Source organism: Lathamus discolor, chromosome 7 (assembly GCF_037157495.1).
Source record: "Lathamus discolor isolate bLatDis1 chromosome 7, bLatDis1.hap1, whole genome shotgun sequence".
Lineage (NCBI taxonomy): Eukaryota > Metazoa > Chordata > Aves > Psittaciformes > Psittacidae > Lathamus > Lathamus discolor.
The window spans coordinates 22,774,865-22,793,404 of record NC_088890.1 but is presented as its reverse complement, the minus strand read 5'-3'; the positions used below and the strand labels follow the sequence as shown (position 1 = coordinate 22,793,404).

Below are 18,540 nucleotides of genomic sequence, written 5' to 3'. Positions count from 1 at the left end.
AAGGAGCAGTTTTATGCTTGATTGTTACAGTTACTTTGAATGTTAATCTCCATTATTTTCTCCAGGTTACACCTACATCTTCAAGTGTAACTAAGCAGACGGAAACTTCTAAAGGGAGCGAGAAGGCAAAAACTATGACACTGTCTGTACACACAGAAAATGTAACACAGATACCTACAGCAGATGGGGTGATAAATAACCTTCAAAAGGATGACTCTCTAGACTCTGGTTCCTATGGAAAACAAGCTGAAGCTCATGATAGCAGTACACCAGCCAAAACGATTGGCAGGTTTTCAGTGATCAGCACACAAGATGAATTAACTTTAGCAGCGCCACACTGCTTGAGGTTCTCGGCACCCCCAGATGTCTATTTGGACGAGCTCCCTTCCAGCCCTAATCTGAAGACAGCTGTCCGGCGGATGCCGACAGCCTCCTCTGTTGATGTCCTCTGTGACCAGGGTTCCAGTGATTCTGCTGAGGAGCTTTTCCATCGGCAGTCAGCGGCAGCTGCCCCACTGTCCCCCCCAAGCAGCAGCACGGCTACTGACTTCATTAAGAAAGCAGCTGCTTTTCTGCAGAGGTCTGGCAAAGCTGGCTCGCCTGGCCTTGATTCCCCTAATGGGCAAGGAGCAAAAATTCCTACCATCAACATCACATCTTTCCACTCGCAGTCGTCATACATGAGCAGCGACAATGACTCGGAATTTGAAGATGCAGATATGAAGAAAGAATTGCAGAACCTGAGAGAAAAGTATGTTGGGTTGCAAACACTGCTGGGGAAGCTTGTGTTAAGATACCCAGGCAGCATCTCTGCATATGATGAGCAAATACATGGCTTTCATAGCTGTAATGAGTGCACTGGTTCTGGGAAAATTAGGCATCACTTTCCCCAACATGTCATAGTGCATCCTTTGGCACATCACTTTATTTGTTAATTCCCTTTAGAAGAATAATTCAGTAATAACATTTTTAAACCCCCAAACATTTCTGCTGTGATGTCCGGCTTACTTGCTGAAGAGCTGTACTGATACAGTAGCAAACAGTGCCACTTGTACTGTATGAGGTAGTAGGTCCCCAAGTGGACACTATATAAGGCATCATAAAAATCTGGATGCCTGTACAGGCAGCTATTGTAGTGTTCTCTGCACACCCTTATCTGCAAGGGTGATTTAGACCCATTGGTATTAGTTTTTACAGTAGATAACCTAGTATCTATCAGGCAGGTAAGACGCTTGCTTCACCTCCTATCTGATCTCGCATCAGGTCATTGGTGCAGTCTCAGCAGGAACCTGTCGTGCTGCCGGTCCTGAGAGCTGACTTCTTTAAATGCGAACATTTTACTTCTTTCCTGGCAGGTGGTGGGTGAAAACTAGCACTAAATGTTAGTTTAACCAAAATGCTAAACTTTATCTAAAGAGATAATGGTTTTACTGAATACCGATGATGCATCTTTTGAAAACAGAAGTATAGTAATGCAAAACCCCTTAAACAGGCTTTATGGCACCATGAAATCTGCATTATAAGTAAGGTAATGACTCGTGCTAGTGGCATTTTTATGGGAAGCACTTTTGTTTTTCTCCAAATGGAACTTCAAACTGTTATACATGCCTTGAGAGTTAGCTCTTTTGAAGCTGCTGGTTTGAAGAGAGTTCTGAAATAGTTTGGAGTTCAGATTTCTTGTCAAAACCAATCATTTTTACTGAGGATGTCAAAAGTCTTTTTAGCTGTCTAGGATTCTGTCTTACAAATGATTATTTGAGAAGTCAGACACCACAGGTAGGCTGTTGTAACTTCACATACTTTTGGATTGATTGTTTTATAACCAGACTGTATTGTTTCTTTCTTTATAACTGTCTATGCTGTCAGGATGCAATGCTTCATCAAATACATCACTAGCAGAGTTCTTTCTCTTTTATGTTTAGACATATGAAAGAAATTGCTGAACTTCAGACTCAGCAGAAGAATGAGATAGAGGCACTGTATATTCGGTTAGGGAAGCCCCTTCCTCCCAACCTGGGGTTCCTTCACTCAGCCCCACCAAGCAGCCGTCGCCGAAGAACCAGCAAAAATAAATTGAAAGGTGGAAAACTATTAAACCCTCTGGTCCAGCAGCTCAGGAGTAGCACATCAAGCACAAGTAGGTACACTAGGTTGTTTCCTCAGTTGTTTTGTTAGTGTTGGTTGTGGTTCTGCTGTGCAATTGTGTGGACTGCAGGACACACAGCGATTTTTTTTTTTTTTTTTTTTTTTTTTTTCTTGCTTTCAATGCAATGAAATGAAATGGCTTAAGTTTGTGTTCTGCAAACTGGTTTTGCAGTGGGCTTCCTTTGGAACAGGCTTGTTGCAGCTGCCCAGTGCTGAACCATGCACACCTTCTCTGCATCAGCTTGGCAGAGAAACAGTAGGCTGCTTTAATTTGGAATACAGCCTGGTTACATTTTCTTTCTCCAAATGCAGTTTCTTGAAGTTTGTATTCACGTCTTAGGTGCTGTTATCCTCTATTGATTAGGTGCTGTATCTTGTGTTGTTTATTTTTTCCTACAAGATGCTATATAAATAAAATTATATTGCATTTGCTCCCCTAAAGGCTGGAAGGTAAGAACAGTTATAAAACTGTGATGGATGCTTGGACCATCTAAAGCAGTTTGAGATTTTTCAAGCAGTAGTACAGTCTTGAGTCATTATCTCTTTGGAAAGTATAAAGTTATAATTCAACTGGGAAATGTTGATATGCCCCAGTATCTGTTTCTTCAGCAAAATGAAGACAAATCCTTTTTATTCTATTCCACTACTTAGTTATGCTGTTATTTAGAGAACCCTCTGTTTCAAACCTGGTAGCTCTTGTTTTCAACGTCACTGCATCGTAGGTCCACTTTGAATTTCATTGCACAACAGTGAATTTTAGACAGTGTTTTGGAAGTTTTTGCTTTTAATTAAGGATTTCAACTGAGATAGGAAAAGCAAGGATATTCAGAGGCAAGATGTTCTGTGATCCATCTTGAATCTCAGTATACTTGCCTGAAGGAACTGAAGCTTTATGTTGGTTTGGTGCTCTATAGCTCTTCAGCTGCTACCAGCTGACATGCAGAGGTTTTCCTCCCTTTCCTTCTGATGAGATACTCTAAATGTCTGGTATGTGTGGTCTGTTCATTTTGCGGTTTATTCTTTGGTTCTCTCTAGCCATTTTTCCCTCTGTCTATTCACAAAACCCACATCTGTCTCCACTTGTGGATTTTTGCTCATGTCAGTTTGCTGTCCTAGTCCAGGGAGTATAAGTTTATTTCTGCATCAAATGTCACAATTCCTTTTTTTTTCCTTGTCACCTCCAGTTAGAGAACAGAGATCTGCTTAATCTGCTGCTTTGGTGCATGCTTTCTTTTGTGCATTTCTTCTGCGTTACTTTCCAGGTTTTTGAGGCACTGTATAAAGTTCACATTAAGTATTCATGCCTGAGTCTTCTCATCATTAACTAAGTAGATTCCTCATTTTTTTGGCCTTCCCAAGTCCTTTCTTAGGGATCAAGGGCAAAAAGTCTCTAGTACCGTTACCGATGTTATTGTCATTTCTACTATTAGATGCTTTTGCTGATAATTCCATGTAACAAATGATTACAAAGGTATTCTGGTGGTAAAGCATCTTTACCTGAGATATCCATGTAGACAGACAGATAGATACAGATACTTCAATGCAGATGTGTATCCAACTATAGATAGCTGTAAATAAAAAGTTCTGAATGTCTTTACAGCAACTTTTTATTTCACTCCATTTGCTTGCTTTCATCTTTCGTGTTTGAGAGCAAACCTACGTGTTCTGCTCAGTCATTCTGTGCATTCATCCTCCTACTTAGTCAGTTCTGTGGCTCTCACTTTAATTCAGCGGTGCTTCTTGTGAGGTCCTGACTCCAGGCTTCCTGAAAAATGCAGGAAAAGAAACTAAAAGTTAAGCCTACTCTGTAAGCTTCTTGGAGTACAGGGTGCCCAGAGAAGCTGTGGCTGCCCCATCCCTGGCAGTGTTCAAGGCCAGGTTGGACACAGGGGCTTGGAGCAAGCTGCTCCAATGGAAGGGGTCCCTGCCCGTGGAAGGGGTCCCTGCCCATGGCAGGGATTTGGAACTGGATGATCTTCAAGGTCCCTTTCAATACAAACTAGTCTGGGATTGTATGCTTCTATGAAACTGGATCAGCAGTAGTATATGTAGATCATTTTCTGTTGTGGGCTGTAAAGTCTGCTTCACACAGTACTTCAGAACTGTAAATCCCTGTTGTTCTTTGTGGCAAAGTAGAATCACAGAATAGTTAGGGTTGGAAATGATAATGATTTCTGGCATGGGTTTTGATTTGGTGCTTTCCTAGCGTTTGCCATCACATGTATTTTGTTTGTTTGCTCTTTCAGGTAATCTTTCAGACTCTAAAGACTCACCCCACAAAGAAACATCTAAATCTCAGCCTGGCTCTCCTGAAGCAGCAGCAGCAATAGTTTCCTCTGCCTCAGCCACCTTTGGGAAGGCTGTTCAGACACAGCAGCCATGCTCTGTCAAGGCCTCTTTGTCTTCTGACATCTGCTCTGGCTTAGGCCCCGAAGGAGGTGACGTGAACGCAAGCTCTGGCCAAGGTGATTTTTTCATCCCAGCTGTTTGGCATGTCTTCCAGCACATGCTAAAATTAGTTTGCTTCCCTTATGCTTGAACTGCTTAGGAGTGGATTTCACTTCTAGTGCTATAAGAACACAAACCTTTGACAATGCAAATTACTTGCTTATCTTTAAAGAGATTGTTGCAGTATTGCAGGAAGAACAAAAGTAAAGTATATCTTACCAAGTGTTAATAGTCAACACTCAAGAAGGCATGCTAATTTTTAGGAAGGAAATACCTTTTATTTTTGCCAGCAGTGCCTTTATACTGACACGTTTTTTGGAGTCTGCCTTACAGATTTCTGAGAAAAAGAGAAAGTAAAACAGACAAAGATATAGAAGGAGAAGAGATTGTTTCCTTTGATTCATTTTGGGCTTTATCGATAAGCTCCTTGACAGTGGTAGGCGCAGAGCTCCTCATTATAAACTACCAAACCATCTTGGGTGTGAGGGGAAATTCTAGATGGAACTAGATGGTCTTAAGGTCCTTTCCTCCCCTCACCATTCTGTGATTCTAAAAACAGAAAGGAAACAAAATGAAACAAACAAACAAAAAAACCCAAGAAACAACAACAACAACAAAAAAAAAAACCAAAAAAAATAGAAACCCAAACCCAGAAAACCAAGTTAGGTTTCCTTTATCTAAGGGGTTAACTTCATGCATGGTTTTGGAGTCCCAGCCCAAGGACTGTAGACTGGCTGTGTTTCCCAGTCCTGACCTCTGAAACTCCTGTATATTGCACACCTTCATAGGCTTTGACTGATCTTGTTGCCATGCATATTGGAAGTTATAATGATGATTAAAATACCTTCCTCTCATTGCACATCCTGCCAAACTAATCTACAAAATATACCTATCTGTTCTCTTCTGCCGTTATTGCATCCTTTGTGTATGGTCAATTAACTTACTCCTCTTTGGCAAAGTTAAAATGGAGATGTGGATGTTTAACTAACAAAGCTGATTTGACTGATGGTATAGGACATCTGATCACAGCTACTTGTACTTTATAAGTGTCTTTGTTTTCTTCCCTTTATATTCATTTGCAGGCTGGACGGTTTTCCACCAAACGTCTGAGAGAGTGACCTATAAATCTAGTAGCAAACCTCGTACCAGATTCCTCAGTGGACCTGTGTCTTTGTCCATCTGTTTGTATTTGTTCTTTTGTATTTTATCACAGCCCATCTTTCTTTTACCCCCTTTTTCCAATTCCATGTTTTGTATCTCTAATATGTTTGGCAGGATGCCCCTTTTTCTGAGCCATCTTTTCTTTTTTTTTTATCTTTCTTTTAAGTAATCATCATGAACACACCTTATTTATATTAATTTTTCATATGAAAGCTTTTTTGCACTGCTTTTGGCTCGTGCCTGGGCACCAAAAGCATGTGTGGAAGATCTCATCATTTATTATATAGCCTTATGGTAAATTCTACCCTGGACTTATCAAAGCTTTTGTACTTTATGTGATTTATGTTGAAGTAATTTTATTTGCAATGTGGCAAATATACATGTCTGCTGTCCCGGTTCCAGCGACAACAAAAAGAAATCCATCCTTCTGTAGACGAATGGTCTCTTTCACACATGTTTGGACTATGAAGACATGCATGTAGCAAGCTGATACAATACTAGAAGGTCACTGGAGGGTATAACTTCCATACAAGGGCTGTATTAACACAATATACAGTACTGTTTATATCCACTCTGTTTTCTTTAATTTTTCCCCCTGCTCTTTGCATGTGGAAATGCTGAGACAATAGTGCTCCAGCTAGTTCTTTCAAAATCTGTTTTGTAGGTGGGTTTTCCCCATGCATTCACTTTAACCGCGTTAAGTGAGCAATTTTTTTACCTATTCATAAGCAGCAGGAAGATCTGGTGACTCTTAAGGGAGAGTGCCATTAACTTTATGTGTGTAAGTGGATCTGGCTGAAGCACTTTACTCAGTGTATTTTCTTATGACCTTATGTGACCTCCGAGATGAAGTCAATTAGCAGTTCATCCAAGCAGAAAGAAGTAAAAAGCAATATCAGATTCTCAGATGATATTTTGAAATGGATTGCTAGGATTTTTCGTTTCAAATACCTGTGCACCTTCTATTTGTACCCGATTTGTCTGACTTGTGAAGCAACTGGCAATTCAACCAAATGATATCAAGCTACTTAATTAACAAATTAAGACCTTTTTACTCAATCATATACGCTGCTTTTTAGGCAAACAGATTTTGCTTGTACAATAAAGATATGTTGTACTGAACAGGTACTATAGGCCACTTATATATAACATTAGAAAGGCTAATAATGTTCTTGAGGAAGTGCTTGGTTAGCTAACTGTTCACTTGCATTAATATTGGTTCTCCCATGGGACTTCCACATTGCTCATCATTATCCAAGCGGTAGAGATCAAAGGCACAAGACCACTCAAATACACTCCTCCTGATTTTATGGATAAACAGTATTTTAAAAAATAATCTCAATATTTCTGTTTGAGGTCGCTGAAAAGTGCAAGCATTCAGGTTCTTGAAAACTGAGGTTTCCTGCTCAACAGACTGGATTTATTATACACAAGTTTTTAACAACTATTAGAAGTCATGAGACAACTTGAGACCATTTTTCATTCAGGCTTTTTGGTTTTGTTTTTTTTTTTTTGAGAACCTAAGGGGAATTCTCAGTCCACATTTTCCCATTTGGTGTTAAAATGGACATTGTCGTTTCTTCCTCTGCACGTGTAATTCCCAGAAGTTTTTTCATTAATCTTTGACAGAATTATTATTCAGGAGGATGCAAAAAGACTGGGAGATGGCAATTAAAAACCAGAATAATAAAATGTTTGGGTGCATGGGTATTGTGAATGAAACCAAGGGAATATGTAAATCCTTCAAGGCACGAAGTTCACGATGCTTAAATAACTCAGCACGACTAATTGCTTGCTGTTCTCAGCCCATATGCTGTCTTCTCGGTTTCTTCTGGGGAGGTGTTGGGAGAGGAGGTTTGCACTCCCCCATTTCTGAGTCAGACAAGGAGATGGGCTGAGTTTCAGGGACTTAACCCTGACACATCAATCCAAAGTCACAGCTGCTCAGAGAGCGCAGCTGATTTTAAACTGCTGCCTGGCACTAGAGCTTTCCACAGCGGAATTGTGGGTAGGCTTTGATGGGGATAGGAGGTTATTCTGGCTTGTTTTCCCAGTGAGTCCAGCAGTTGGTTGTGTGTGTGTGAAGGGATGGAGATGGGGCTGCGTGTGGCTCCATCCTTTCCAAGGGCACCCGGGGCTGGGATTGCTGCCGGAAGAATGTATGGCTGGTGATTCCATCGAACTGGATTCCTGAGCTGCTGTGGCTGTGGGCCTCAGGACAAACAGTGATAGGTAACGATAATGGGAATGCCAGTGGGCCGGGATAAGGCTCTTCAGTGTGGGCAGCTTGGTACCATGTCTAGGCAGTCTAGGATGCTGGGCCTGTGGCCCAAGTTGGTGTTTCCCTGGATTTTTTGTTTGAGTGCTGTTGAGAAAAGTTGTGCTAGATTTTTCTTTAAGGTCCCTTCTAATGCAAATCATTCTATTCTATGGTTTTCAGAGATGCTTTGGATCTATACACTTAAGTAAAAAAGAGCCCTTCTGGGGAGCTTGGGTGAGGCTTGTACTGTATTAGCAGACATACTAGAAGCATGCTTTTAAAAATAAAGGTTCAGGTTCTTTAAAGATAGTTCTACAAATGCCTCCCTTGATACAAGATCCATCAAAATTGGACATTTTCACAGCGTTCTTCCAGAATTGGTTTTTTGATTTGTTCCCCATGCCCAGTGGGGAACTTTTTGCACTTTTCATGGAAGAAACTAGTTTTGCACTTTTCATGGAAGAAACTAGTTTTGGTGGGCTTCAGTGTCGTTTTAGACTGAGCTCCTTCCTGGGTTAAATTGCAAGGGCGTCTTAAGGAAGAGTTTGTGCTGATTGTGAGTGGAATTTTCAAAAGCTCCTTTTGGCTTAGACCTGTCATCTTGTGTAAAGCCATTTTTGCCTGGTCTGTAGTAATTAGTATATTGTATGTGCCTTTTTGTATTGCCATTTCAAGTTTATGTTGGCTTTCAAGTTTTTTGGCAGTTGTTATAGTGCAGATACCGGACAGTGGATTTTCTCTGTCCTGCAAGATAAAATAGCTACTTAATTTCTCAGATAAGAAATCTGGAATTGGAGATAAAACACTCTGCTGAATTTTTGCAGTCTTAGATTGAATCTTAACTATGATTCATCTCTTCAACTTTACAGCTATTAAACACCTCGATTGTTGAAGTAATACAATTAGTCTGGTGAATTAGGTGTACCAAGTGCGTTTTTAATTGAATTTGAATTTAGAACCAGCCGTAGCTGATGGTTGTCAGCCCCTGTATCACCTCTCCAGATAATGTTTCTTGTCTCCCAAGCAACATGCTGGATTGATAGCAGAAACAGCTCTCTTTTTTGGTGACCGACTCTTCTGTAAGATTTTCCTTAAAGCTGACTTCCCTCATGTGGGTACCCTGTGAATCTGCCCTTCCTCGCTGCTCTCTGCCTCTTTCCTACACCTCTGGGGGCCCAAGGTTTGCTTTGGCACCCGAGGTACATGTAAACTTGTGACTGGTATTCAGGAAGCAGAGGGCTTGATGATTAAACTTTTTACAGGCATTTGAGCACGTACTGTAGTCAGCTGCCTGCTTTTATTTTTTGCAGGCAGTTGCTTTTCATTTGCATCCATATTGTGCTAAATGCTACCTATCGCTCCATGCAGAAATGCGGCATAGTTCAGAAAATAGCATTCTAGTATGACTGCTATTGCTGTTTCCGGAATGGGAGTTGCTAGGTAACTTTGATATAGGCAAGGTAAGGTGTATCTGAGGGGAAAAAGGGGAAGAAGTGAAAAATGCAACAGATTGTTGAGTTGTGAATATGACTTGTGTTTGTTATCTAGGCTTTGAGATGAAAACTTACACTTGGTCATGCTTGCATAAGACATTACTGTAGCCGTGTCTTTCTGATTTTCCTGGAATAGAAACCTCATTAAACTGTATGAAACAATAAGAAAATCTTTCAAAGCAATCCTTCTGTTCTCCTCATGCCACCAATATCAAAACACAAACATTTATTCTCTCTTTTCCCTCTCCCTTTTTTTTTTTTTTTTTTACTTTCTCTTCCTCAGTCTCTGACTGATACCTTTTCCTTTCTCCTTTGAAGACTCATTCAGAGCCTGTGTCAATCTGGACCTACAATCTCTGAGTTTAAAGCTGCATTTCTGGCACAGTAACATAAATTATCTACGCTGGTTTGCTGCAGACAAAAAGCACATCCATCCTGATTCTTGCTTTTTGCCCCTCTCTGATTGTGCTCATATTTTCAAGTGCTTCTTCACAATAAACTTACCATGCCCCATGTCAAATATGCATCTCCTCCCATACCATAATGATATTCTTACCAAGTCCAAAATACCTTTCAGGAAATTTGGCACTCAAATGGAAATGGTGCTTATGTCTGGCAAGATCTGACAGTAGAGGAGGGTTCTTGGCACTGTAACTATCTAGCAGAATATGTCAAATCGTGACAAAGGATGTAACAAGATAATGTAAAAAAACATAGTTTGGTTAAACGAAAACTCCGCCACTCTGCTGGATTGTTTTTCTGCACTTGGACCAAGGCATAAGGGAAACTCATTCACTGTTACTGTCAATTGAAGTTCAGAATCTCACATTTAGACACAAATCCTACCAATAAAGTATTTGGAAACAATTGGCCTCAGACCTGCAGAACAATGTATCTTTTTGGACTTGTAAAACAGGATTTTTAGGGTTGTTTTACAGTTTGTCTTTGCAGCCAGACTAGCTTGACTTGTTCCTGAAAGCATTTTTGGCCTCCTATCACAAACTGAATTGACATCATTTCCTGCATAAATAGAGTAGGAATTAAAACTTCCTATTAGGAAGCCAAGGCAATTTGGAGAAAAAAAAACAACAAACAAACCAAAAACCAAACCAAACAAAAAAAATATCCCAACCAAATGCATCTTTAAGTCATGAGACCTTGCTTTTGGCATGCTATTGTACTTTTCAAAGCTTCTGAATGGCTGCACATTAAGAAAGGTTTGAGCTGTCCAGTTATTTAGACTTCCTTTACTCACCTGAACTGCTGACTTTGTCTGTCCTTTCTTGCATAATAACTACTTTTTGATTGCTTAAAAGTACCGAAGCTTGTCCGTCAGATTTGTTATGTTTAGTCTTACCTAATTCTGTATGTCTTGTATTGTTTTACCTTGTAGGGTCCACCTTGAAACGACTATGTCTAGGCAAAGATCACAGTAGTAGTAACTATCCCATTTTTGTTTCTCAGTATTTCCTTCATGGCATGGGATGTTTTTTGCTTTATTTTATTAGTTATTTTTTACTAAAAGCTAGTCATTTAATAAATAAAGCTGATGCACTTATACTGGTATGAAATTTGACTGTATAAACTGTGGTACTTTCATAATAATGCATGTGCTATGATGTCTTGGGGATCACGCATGCTGCAAGACACTTGTGGTATTCTTTGTGTGTGAGACTGTGCACGCATGTGGCCAGAAAAACTGGATTCAGTGTTTGTCTTTCTGAAATACACACCTTTATATGACTGCAGTTCTCTGCTGGAGGAATTTATAGCTTAAAGCAATCTTGTTCCCGTTGAGCTGCATGAAATACAAAACACTAATTGAAGAGCTTTCCTGTCAAAAATCTTACTTTTCTCACTGGTCCCTTTCCCCCAAGTAAAGGAAAACGAGCAGTATCCACTTAGAAGTTACGTTGCCGGTTGAATGCATGATCATTTAAAGGTTATTAATGTATTTTGTATTACCATAGGACTAATTAGTTTACTTGGTTTCATTGGCTGGTAACTGATTAACAGAAACAAGAAGACTGAATGTTCATGTTTGCTTCCATGATAATTTTACCACAGTTCAATGAACTTTTTGCTTGGAGAGATGGTCTTTATTTCAAATCTTTAGCTATATCAGATATGTTAGGTGAAAAGTTACTTTATATTTTCTGCTTAGGTCAGATTCAGGCACCTTCAGCTGCTGTTCCGTGCTGGTCTTGCTGTGTCAGACTTGTAGCTACCAACACATAAGACAGATTTTTTTTTTTCCTAGTTCGTCTAGAAAGAAGCGATCATACAAAATGAAATATCTGTCAATACTCTTCCTGTCTGCTTTTGTCTATACCAAAAGTTCTGTATCTTTATCTTTACCTCAAAACCTCACACACCTGTTATGTCCTCCTCCCCTTTTCTGTCATGATCCTGATGGGTTTTTTTACCCAAAAAATATGCAGATGGCAGAGTAAATGGTCCTAGCACCATCAAGAGAGACTGTGGGTTCCTGGAGGCGTAGTAGCCAACCCTACTTGTAACCTATATGACAGTTACATGTTTCCAGGAGGACAGTAAACTTACGCAAGTACAATAAATGGTAAATTTACTTTTTTAAACGCTTGCAGTTTTAGCAAGTGATACATCCTGCCTCCCACTTGCTCGTGGTGGTCTCCTCAGAAGAGGCTTTGTAACCTTAGGATGTCCATGTTACTGGGACTGCCTTCCTTTCTTCTCTCCAAGACATTAATTCTACCTAGAGAGAAGTTGTGGGCACAACAGCTAGTGGCTGAGGTAGCAGAATGGGAGAAAAACAATGAATGCGTTGGACTCAGACCATTTCTTTAAGCAAAGGTGTTCTGTAGAAAGGAGGGGGAGGGATAAAATTTTGAAAAGCCACCATTTGAGTTGGAGTAGATGAGAAACTGTTTGAGCAGGGAAGTGGTGGAGCAGAGATGTCATCCTCAGCTTTCTTTGTGTGTGGTTTTCCAGGATCCTCGACAAACAGTCTCGCAACGTGTCCTGAGCCCCTCCCGCAATCAACCCTGCAGGTTCAGGCCAACAACAGTAACAACAAGAAAGGGACATTCACAGATGATCTTCACAAGCTGGTTGACCAGTGGACAAGCAAAACTGTTGGAGCTGCACAGACAAAACCTTCTTTAAACCAACTGAAGCAGAACCAAAAAAGGCAAGACATGGAGCCAAAGGCTAATCCCATGCAAACACAGAATGAGACATGTGGAGTAAGTGGCACTCCTTGAAGAACGTACCTTTTGTTATGTGTCTGAAAGCCTTTGCAGAACTCAGATTTGGAGGAGGACATAGACTAAAATTACTTCAGATAGATGCTTCCTATAAATGTCCATCTCTTTTCATTAAATACTAAACCAGACTTTTTGTTTTTAAATTGTCTTTTGGAATAATCTTAAGGGATATATGGGCTGTTACATATATATTAAAAATATATATTTTTAAATGGCAAACTGCTTATTAACAGCAATATACAGCAATACTCTTACAGTTAACCATATGTTGCTCAATTTAAGTTTTAACTATTACTTCTTTTTGATGTTTAATGTTAGTCTTCCTTAGGCAGAGCAGTGGCAGGGCTGGTGACTTGGTGGTAGTGAGCCTTTGGTTTAGTGGAAGTGGAGTGAGGATTGTGCTGAGACAGGGGAGAGCTGGATGTGGTTCTGACCCTTGCTGGTTGTACTTGGCATCTCTGAGGTGCTCTGCCTCATGAAAATACAATCTTCAGCAATGCTGTGAAAGTAAACTAGAACAAAATAGAAATCAGATGTACCCCCATTCAGCCTATCTTACTTTCAGTAGCAGGGGAAAAATACCATGATGTGCATTCATGTGTGCTTTCTGTGCTTATTTCCATGGCTGAGTGATGATATGGAGGCAGGCACAAAAATGAATGAAGTTGTATTCAGAATCCCAGTTTACTATTCTGTCACACCCTAGTTTGGATTTCCAGACCTCTTCCTCCTCTTCCTTATGGCTGGATGATCCCTTGACTAATAACTTTTGCTGGATTAATTTTTATTTGGAAGATTGGAGATTAAGCCAAAGTAGAGGGAAGTAAAGTAATTTTAAAAGTAATGAAACAGTGGAAAGAAAGCCGGTGAGGGACTGCTTTGTAATCCCTTTAAAAGGTAGTAACTGGATATGGGTAGTAAACCATTGCCTTTTTAGCATGTAGAAAAAAAACCTTGAATGCACCAGTAGTATTCTGTAGTTATCTGTGAGGTGAGATGTGCCCAAGTAGGAACTGTAAACATGTCTGTTGTGATACCTGGTGGTTTCTGAGTTAGTGGGGTCACTGACTTCACAGGGAAAAGCACTTGTGCAAATTCAATAAGCAATTTTACATCAATTCTTAGTTGCCATAAATGAGCAAACCCCAGAGAGTAAATAATCCTTCTACATAGTAATGGTTTAACCAGTATAAACCTGTTCTGGAGTAACAGTGGCATCTACTTAAGACCCTACTAGTTCTCATAAAATAAACCAAAAAAGGTGCTTGTAGATACAAATTGAAGATTTCCAGAAAGTGATGGTGAAGCACGGATTCTGTTAAGTCAGTTCTTATGCTCTTTTGATGTGCTTTTTGCAGCTCAATGTCTTTTTGGTGAGACTCCTACAATAGTTTGAAGCAATCAGTGGGAGTGTTTTGCCCACTTCAGACTCTTGAAAAGAGTGTGATTAGTTTGCTTCTTTAAATCACCCATTAACATTAATTTAGCATTATTTTTACCTTCTTGGTGTCTCTGTTTCAAAGCCTCTGGAGAAGGCCCAAGTATTGCTGTGAGAGGAACAGGAATGTCCCTATCTCAATACACTGATTTTAGAGGGGTTGTTTCCTTCTAGAACATGGCAGTTGTTCCAGGGAATTAACATTTCTTTTAGAGGTACTTTAGCAGGAGCACAGAGAGGTTGGGATTCCCTGCTCTTCATTTCAGGTCACTCCTTGCTGCTTGGAGTGGCAGTCAGTTGGGCTTTGCCAGACCACACTAGCTTGCCCTGGGTGGTTTTGTGCATCAAGTCCTTGTAGGGCCATGTGAGTCGCAGAAGAGATGCAAAGGTAGATAGCAGATATTAGTAATGTGATTATTGTTGGGATATTTTGGCCATGAAGGTGGCACAGAATGCTGCAGATGATAGAAAACAGGGCAATGGATATGATTTAAAAGACTTTGAAAAGGCCTGTTTGGGGAGTTGAGCATCATTCTGCTGTTTGTACTCCTTGAAATTCACCCTAAAGGGGAAATTGAAGTTAAGGGATGAGGAGGATTCATGATATTGGGAGAAAAATACCTAAAAGAGGAGGAAGGAAATCGTGTGCGAACACCCTCAGTCTGGACAGCCAGAGAAGTGACCCATAACATCAGCGCCTGGTGTGATGAGCAGCATGGGGAGATGTTACACCTCCACAGAATCGCTATTGAGTCCACCTTTTAAAGTGGTAATGGAAAGACAAAATGAACGTAGGGAATCATATAAAGGATGGCAAAATAGCTTTCTAACAGGGAGTGTATAAAGCTGGGGCTGTACTTCTTCAATCCATCTTTTAACAGCATCTTTTTGTCCTCTTTTTGATCAAGTAGAAAAATGCCTGTGCAAGAAAAGAGTAAAGAGCACTAAATGGATTTCCAGCCCATCAGAGAAAGTTATAATAAGGTTTTATGTTGGAAATAAAGGCAAGGTAAATTGGAAACATGGTGATTCTTATGCCTTTTGTTTTGGTTGTTTTTTGATGGGAGCAAACTAAAAGGCAGGTTGTCTCCTATGTTCAGACTGGGTGGTTAGAGGCTATTGTTGGTCCTGTGTGATGAAAGAGGGGCAGGAGGAAGGCAGAATTCACACCTTCAGTTCTAAATTGTCTCTGGAGGTTATTGGACAGAAGTATCCTTGAAGGGTTTTTAAACAGGAGTAGGAGGGATGTGAGTAGTCCCATAGTGCTATGTTGGGTATAGTTCTCCTGCAGTTAGCATCACGCAGAGCTCTTGTATGTAACACAGCCGCCATGTAGGCGATGAGCATCCTCCTGGCATGGAAGTCTAGGGTTCTGTCATAGAAGGTATCACAAAGGAGGCATCAAATCAAATGGCCTGTGTATTTGGGGTTCTTTTTTTAACATCCAGGCCAAAGGAAAATTGCAACAAATCTGTATTGGTGGGGTAGAGTTATTTTATTTATTTTTTAATTCATTATTTTCTTTTACTGTCCACCCACTGTTATTAATATGCAGGGTGGCTGTGTTGCTGTGGGGCTCACTTCAAGTCTTCTCTTTTACCTGGAAACAGGAGTAATTTCCCTGGATTATCTTTTTTTTATTTGAGATGCTTCTAGCAACATCAGCAATCTGTTTGTTATGTGAATATAGTATAGTATTGGTACCTTTTTAAGTGAAAGATACTCTTTAAGGCTGGAAATCAGCTTAGAAGAGATGGTGGTGGTGTGTTTGATAAAGTGTTTTTATATTCATCCTTTTTATCATCAGAAGTGTAGAAAGTGATAAAATAATTGGCATATGAAGGAGGACTTTAAATTCTGATTTGGTTTTGTGAAAGTTATCTGTCACATCCTGGTTGATACATATTAGAAATTTATGGAGGAGCCTTTGAGCATCCAGTTATGTCACAGGAACACTGAAATGTTCCTTTTCAAATGTTTTATCTAAACATGGAAATACATAGATTCTCATCACCAGTAATTTGAAATGTGATGGGAAACATTAGGAAGAACTGAAGCCAAACTGCCTGATAATAGTTCTTTCTCTCATGCTTGTCTGTGTTGAAGACATGATGAAATAATCCCTTTTTACAGGTAATTGTGGTTACCATCAGTCAAGGAATACCCTCAGGAACATGAACTGCCTTGTGTGTAAAGAGTACTGAGTATTGTGCAGTTAAAGGCATTATTTGAAGATGCCTGGGAATAAAGGGCTTACCAAAATGTTTTCTGTTCTTCATACTGTCACATAGCTCCATGGCTTTTAAGGAAAAAACTATTACCCAAAAAGAGCTGTAAATATGTTCCAAGTCCATAATAAGGTTGCTTCTGTGAACGTGCAGGTCCGCGTCAGTCCGTAATATGTGCTGGGGCTTAGACAACATCATCCATAGCTGCGCATCTGTTTGCATTTAGTACACCTTGGTTTTAATGAGCTGGCTGCCTGGGAAGCAGGCTTTCTGGAGACAGCCTCAAATGGGAAAACAGTGGAAGAACTATTAACACCTTGTACTGTGACTTCCGTCTCCATTGGATTGGAAGAATCAAAAAAAATAGGATGAATCTGTGTTTGAAGCTATTCAACACTGCCTTCTGGGTCTGAATGTCAGAACAGCTTTCCAGGAATCTGGAAGAGCACAAACACAGATCTTCTGTAGCACCTCAGAACTGTGGGGTTTCACCAACCTGGAAAAAGGTGATTGAAAAAAGAGAGATGTGTTCACATCCTTCCCCTGCTCATGAGGGCAACCAGCTCTAACCTGTCCTGTGATTCAGTTTTGTTCAATGGTAGTTGGACCATACAGAAGTAAACAAGTAATGCAAATAATGTAGCCATCAAGATGTAGCTGAAAGAAAAATAGTCTAAATCCCTCATTTTTAGAATGGCTTGTGATAGTTACAGTCAACTTTTGCAGCACAGTTACCCCGTTTCATACGTTCTGATGGAAAACCAGAAGTATTTACAAGGTTTATAAGTCAAACACAACTGCTGGCTACAGTACTGTGAAAGTATATAGCTATGAATATTATTGAGGTGGCACTGTAGCGCTTGCTTGGTCTAAAGCATGAGAACAAGGTGCAGACTTTCAAAAAGGCTGAAGAACAGTTGGGTTTTTTTTCATGAACTGCCATAGGCTTTGTCTTTTGTGGGTTTTGTTTCATTTTCACATGTGTTCTTGTCTGTGATGTTCTTTGTATATTATTATTGTTTTCTCAACGACTATGTGTGATTATATCGGGGGGACAAGAAGAAGTGGCAGCAAGGGAAAGACTGACAGGAGAAGGCAGGCATTTGGGCAAGCAGGAGCAGGAGGTAGCTCGTACCTGGCAAGGACTTGTACAAGCCCTACCTGCTTCCCTCAAGGCAGAGGTTTGTTAGTGCAGGGAGAGTTTGGCCAGTGCAGGAGCGGAGGGGGCACGAGCAGAGGTAAGAAGGTAGTATGCAGAAGTGTCACCATAGGTATTTGTTCAGTGAGTATGTTGTTTTTGCAGAGGAGGCAATTTGAATCAGGGAATCAACCAGGTTGGAAAAGATCTTTAAGATGATCAAGTCCAACCATTCCCCAGCACTGCCAAGGCCACCACTGACCCATGGCACTGAGGCCTCGTCTCCACGCTGTGTGAACGCTTGCAGGGCCGGTGCCTGCAGCCCTGCCCTGGGCAGCCTGTTCCAATGCCTGAGCACCCTCTGGGGCAGGAATTGTTCCTCAGCTCCATCTGAACCTGCCCTGGTGCAGCTTGAGGCCGGTTCCTCTTGTCCCATCCCTTGTTCCTTGGGAGCAGGGCCCAGCCCCTCCTGGCTCCATCCTCCTGTCAGGCACTTGTAGGGAGTGATAAGATTCCCATAGCCTTCTTTTCTTGAGATGCAGAGGGAAAGAGGAGGAGGAGAATTTCACTTCCTTCCCATATGATATAGGATACATTTTAAGATGTCAAACCAGTCTCTCTTCCAAAAAAAAAAAAAAAGAAAACCCCTATGAAATAGCTCCAGCAGACTTTCTTACATGGGAATGACATTGCAGCGCTGTTGTTAAATTCATTATGTTTGAGACTGTGTCTACCTTACCAGCCTGCTTAAGGCCAGGGCAGCTGACTGCCAGGTTCTATACAGGCAGCAGAACAAATAGAAGTAAATTAATATGGGAATATTAAAAATTAAATGATATCACCCATAATTGGCCAAGTCATTTAATAAATCTCATTCCTCATTACTAGTGTTGCATCATCTAAAGTTGATTTAAGAAGGAAAAAGACTACTTCTACCTTATGCTCCTGCAGGAGGATTGGAGTATTTTAAATATGCTTGTCCTG

At 40.5% G+C, this 18,540-nt stretch overlaps 1 protein-coding gene across 6 annotated transcripts in view; it reads left to right on the top strand.

Moving 5' to 3' along the window:
• Nucleotides 1-18,540, top strand: part of WNK2 (WNK lysine deficient protein kinase 2) — a 123,107-nt gene that overhangs the window by 93,018 nt on the left and 11,549 nt on the right. For 4 of the 6 annotated variants that reach the window (XM_065687209.1, XM_065687205.1, XM_065687206.1 and 1 more), the window contains 6 exons: nucleotides 66-751; nucleotides 1,923-2,137; nucleotides 4,392-4,610; nucleotides 5,676-5,774; nucleotides 10,901-10,945; nucleotides 12,478-12,731. In XM_065687209.1, the coding sequence (XP_065543281.1) occupies nucleotides 66-751; nucleotides 1,923-2,137; nucleotides 4,392-4,610; nucleotides 5,676-5,774; nucleotides 10,901-10,945; nucleotides 12,478-12,731 (1,518 nt within the window). Of the gene's footprint in view, nucleotides 1-65; nucleotides 752-1,922; nucleotides 2,138-4,391; nucleotides 4,611-5,675; nucleotides 5,775-10,900; nucleotides 10,946-12,477; nucleotides 12,732-18,540 lie in introns of those variants that run through there. The other 2 variants (XM_065687208.1, XM_065687207.1) reach the window with 2 other exon arrangements.